At 44.2% G+C, this 4,867-nt stretch overlaps 1 protein-coding gene across 1 annotated transcript; it reads right to left on the reverse strand.

Annotated features, from left to right (window-relative positions):
• Positions 1 to 3,786: 3,786 nt before the first annotated feature.
• PHACADRAFT_202276 (uncharacterized protein) lies at positions 3,787 to 4,641 on the reverse strand (the record flags this gene model as incomplete). Its single annotated transcript, XM_007402499.1, has 2 exons — positions 3,787 to 4,444; positions 4,526 to 4,641. 2 exons carry the CDS (start codon positions 4,639 to 4,641, stop codon positions 3,787 to 3,789), a joined length of 774 nt encoding a protein of 257 aa, XP_007402561.1.
• Positions 4,642 to 4,867: the final 226 nt, after the last annotated feature.

Here is a 4,867-nt window from a genome sequence, read left to right on the forward strand (position 1 = left end):
CAATAGCTCTTTGTCGTAAATCTCATAGTTCCTTTCATGAACACTGAGTGACTTAGAGTGGAATGCGACTGGATGCCAGAGTTTGTCTTCAGGGTCTAGTTGAGATAAGACTGACCCGATAGCGAAGTCGCTAGCATCGGTAGATAATTTGAATGGATTTTTATCATCCGGTATTCTCAGAATTGGAGCTGAAGTAAACACCATTTTTAATGTTTGAAAGGCTGTTTCTTGTGCTTCACTCCAAACCCATGGTTGATCTTTCTTGGTAAGTTCCGTAAGTGGCTTGCTAATTTTCGCAAAGTCTTTGATAAACCTGCGATAAAAGTTCGCAAAACCTAGAAAAGCCTGTACTTGTTTGACTTTCTTTGGTTGTGGCCACTCGAGAACTCCAGATACTTTTTTAGGATCCATCTTTACTGACTTGTGAGATATGATCATTCCAAGATAATCAATGGATTCGCGTTCAAAGAAGCATTTCTCTGCTTTAGCGAATAGATCATTCTCTTGTAGTCGTCGCAACACTTCTCGTACGAGACGTCGATGTTCGCCTTTGTCATTCCCAAATATGAGAATGTCGTCGAGATATACCATGACTTTTCCTTGACGAATCAAGTCGCCCAAGATATTATTCATCATGGATTGGAAAGTTGCTGGTGCATTGGAAAATCCGAAGTACATTACTGTGGCCTCAAAGAGTCCACGTTTTGTAATGAACGCTGTCTTCCATTCGTCTCCTTTCTTTATTCACACGTTATTATAACCCCATCTTAAGTCAATCTTCGTAAATATCGAAGCATTACTCAAGGCATCTATTAGGTCTGATATACGTGGAATAGGATAACGATTTCTGACTGTGACTGCATTCAGATTTCGGTAATCCATTACTGGTCGCAACGATCCGTCGTGTTTCTTTACAAAGAAGAAAGGTGCTGCAATAGGACTTTTTGATGGTACTATGTATCCTTTACGGAGTTCCTCTTGGATCCAAATATCCAGAGAGCTTTGCTCATTGACGGACAAGGGATAGATTTTAGCCGGTTTAGGAAGGGGAGCATCCTTCACTAAATCAATTGCATGATCGTATTCTTTATGTTCCGGCATGCGCTCTGATTTGACTTTACTGAAGACGGTATCATAATCATGTACCCAGTCTGGAACTTTAGATTTCCAGTCCTTTGTGTCTTCATCATCTAATTCTTCTTCAGATATTCCGACAAATGGTTTGTCTAGAAGATTTGCGATAACTTCTGCTTGTGAACAGTCAACTGGTGATTCCAAATCAATCCAGTTTATATTTGGTACATCTGTGTCTGCAGCTCCTAAAATGTCCAGGTCTGCTTCCCACGGTAGTTCCGGTGTAGACTCGCTTATGTCGAGTTCGCGATCTCTTTGTTTTACTCTCTTGTTGGTACAAGTTTCAGGGCATCTGGTGAACTTCCATTGTCCTCTTTCCCAATCTATATCGGGATTATGAGAGACAAGATACGTGTAACCTATTATCACATCTTTATCGCCGAGGTCGGTGACGTAAAAGTAGTGAGTGGTTCCATGGTCTCCTACAACCATGTAGGCTTTAACATAGTGTGTTATTTGCCCGATCGTATTAGGAGTTCCATCCGCATTTATTACTTTAAATGGGATTGCCAGCTTATTTAAGACCAGATGATTGGTTTCAACGAACCGTTTGTCGATGAAATTCGTTGTGGCCCCTGAATCTACTAGAGCATTGGTCTGCGTCTTTTTTCGTATACCCACAGTGCAATAGGAATTTTAAATGACCTTTTCTTGTTTTGAGCAGTATTAAATACACAAGAATCCTTTGCTACTGTACAAGCCTCCTGGGCTGGTTCGACATGGGTATCATTATCCTCTAACTTTAGAGCGCAGACTTCTAGAGCGCGTTTGGAAAATCCTCGTTGTTTTCGTAATATGACTGCCAGGGTCTTTTACTGGCGCCTAACCTTGCCTTGGTTTCATCGTCCAAGGTGACCTTCGATGACGAAGCAACGGGTTCTTCGATTTCAATGATACTCGCAGTAGTTGCCACTTCGGTTGATGGAGGTTCATCCACTGACAACTGGTTGAGGTCCGTCATAAGTTGCGTCATGCGAACTTGCATTTGACGGTATCGGTCTTGGTTATGTCCCCGCCCTTGATTGGCTTGTCTATTACTCGCAGGCTGTGTACTCGGCTTTGGTGCCGGAGTCTCTGTAGTCTGCTGTGATCCTGTTTTCGCCGTTTGTTTTGGCGCTTTTTCTGGGTTCTTTAGCCAGCAATCCGCAGTATTGTGTGTTTTTGCCTTAGGTTTATTATCCTTGGCACAATGTTGACAGTATTTTTTAACTGTCTGCTGCGAATTCGCCTGTTGCTTGGCTTTCCCTTTAGCACGTTCGGCGGTATCCACCTCCATGGCATTAGGATCCGAGGTTTTCTTGCCTCCAAACACTGACTCTTTAATTTTATCTGCATGCAAAGCATGCCAGATATTAGCCATATGTTGGATATATTCATCCCAAGTTGTTGGCAAAGCGTTATTGAGACGTCTTTCAATGGTAGCCTGCACTAATTCTTTGGGAAGTATCGCTTTGATCTTCTCAATGTGTAAGCTATCTTGATAGTCCACTAGTCGAGCTAGTGTCTTGTATTGTTCCGCAAACTTGAGGAAGTCACTCTTGATGAGTGAAGTGTTCTTCCACATTGCGTCTATTTCATCCCTGGCGCCAGCCTTTCGATCCTTTTGTCCGTAAATATTCAAGATATTTGTGACAAAATTTGCCCAAGTGCCTAGCCCTTTGTCTTCACGCATATTTTGGAAATAGTCGGCCAAGTAGTCCGATGCCGGAGCTCGAACTCTTGCTAAGGCCATTAATATTCTTTGATGATCCGTGACGACACCATTGGCTGCAGTGTACAGCGCAATTTGATCCAACCACTGATCCAACGTGATTTTACTCTTCGTTCCTTGGAAAAGTGGTGGTTCTGGCATTTTGACATTTCTCGTATTATTTCCGGTACTTTGTGGCAAGTCCTTTAATTGTCTTTCTAGTGCTTGTATACGCACAAGATAATCCATATTTTGTTTGGACAAGGTATCGATAACTGTATTTATTCGAGTAACGGTATCTATTGCTATAATGTTTTCGTCTTTAAGGCTGGTGAACTCGTTGTGCATGTCAGACAAGGTTTGGTCTAACTGCATCCCTTCATAGTTTACATATTGTACTACCGAGTTTAGGGTAGAACGCATGGTGTTTTGCGCGTGTGTGAACGTGTAGTTGGCTAAGTTTCTGAGAACTCTGAAGCCGTCTCCTGTGCCTAACGTGGTGGTGGCCAGGTTTACGTCATTTTGAACTAAAGCCCTTTGGAAATCACTTTCGTTTCCGGGGGCCATTGCCGATGGCAAGGACAGAATCCAGTGTCGTACTTCGGGTATGTGAGCGGCCCGAGACGGTGCGCGAGAAGGTGCGCAAGACTGAACTGGAGTCGGGGTGTTGTGGAGAGACATTCTGGTTTAATTATTAGATACCAGTTAAGTTTTTTCAAAACTTAAGATAAACTCTCAATGTTGTTTTTTGTGCAAAGAACATTCGTCGTAATATTTTAACAAAGGAAAAAACCTATTTATACACCATTGTACCAGACGAAATCATCTGCCTCTTTACTGTAAGCTTTAAACCGCACCGGTATGGTGTAGTTTCCGTCTAACAGTGCTTTACAAATGTCATAAAAGTCTGTGCCTTCTGTGTGTACCTATTTCAACCGCCTGCAAAGCCCACTGATCCGCCTTCACTCCGTATTGCTCCATTCGACGATGTCGAGCTCTTTGTCTTCGACGACCTCCTTGATGTAGCTAAGCCCGTCTAAGAGCTTCAGCAAATCATGCACCTGCTCGACTGCAAGTGACCCTTTCCTGGCCTTAGCGAGTTCCTCCGCATCAACCAAATGGTCGTGCGTTGCGAAGAACCGCTTGTTGACGGCGACGAGAGTGGGGAGGAGTTCCTCGCAACGGCGAAGAATCCCCTTCATCATGAACTTGAGCTTTGTTAGGCTCGCTGAAGTCTCTTTGATCTCTTTAATCCATAGGAGGAAATTTTCCCCCTCGGACGCGAAGAGATCCGGGCATGAGCGTACAAGGTCATCATAAGCTCGACGCGTACCAATTTTCTTGGCTTCCGTGCGTCGTTGTTTGAGTAGATCGTCAGCAGCTTGCTGACGTCGTTGGACTTCTTCCTTCGCCTCGTCGAGTAACTCGAGGCGACGTTCGAGTGCGAGTGGCTTGTGGGCGATGGGCTTGTTGGCGTACGGTTGGTACCGTTTTGTCGGTTTTCCGATGTTTTTGAATTTCCGTTCATTTTCGGGAGAAAGTTGAATACGTTCCAAAAGAGGAACGCCCGAAGACTCGTTCTTTGCGACGACGAAGTTCTTGCTGGTGTACTTGGGCATGCTAGAAGAACACCAAGTTAATCAAAACCATCGTCTTGGCAGCCCTCTGCCTATTCCCTTTGGGAACAGCTTTAGGACTCACCTGAGGTGGTGGACGAAGTTTCTTGTGATTACTTCTTTTGGCAGTTTGCCTGGGTTCTCTCTAATCCGAGGGTTTCCCCGGAAAGATGCCGTAAGTATCGTACCAGAACTGCGCATTGGGTGACAACATCCTTATAGAGGTGAAAGGATCAGCACTTCTTTCAACTTAAGTGCTGAGTGAGTAAAGAAAAAGGACATGAGTCTGATCTCTTTGTGTCGACGTCAGGGTAGTTTCTCTCACTACCACTGGTGTAGCCGCTGGTATGCAGCATGGAATCTCTCTACGGTTCCACCCGTAGAGCAAAGAGAAAAGCCTTCCTTTAGAAGGTTCTTTGGTCCAGAA

Source organism: Phanerochaete carnosa (genome assembly GCF_000300595.1).
Source record: "Phanerochaete carnosa HHB-10118-sp unplaced genomic scaffold PHACAscaffold_198, whole genome shotgun sequence".
Lineage (NCBI taxonomy): Eukaryota > Fungi > Basidiomycota > Agaricomycetes > Polyporales > Phanerochaetaceae > Phanerochaete > Phanerochaete carnosa.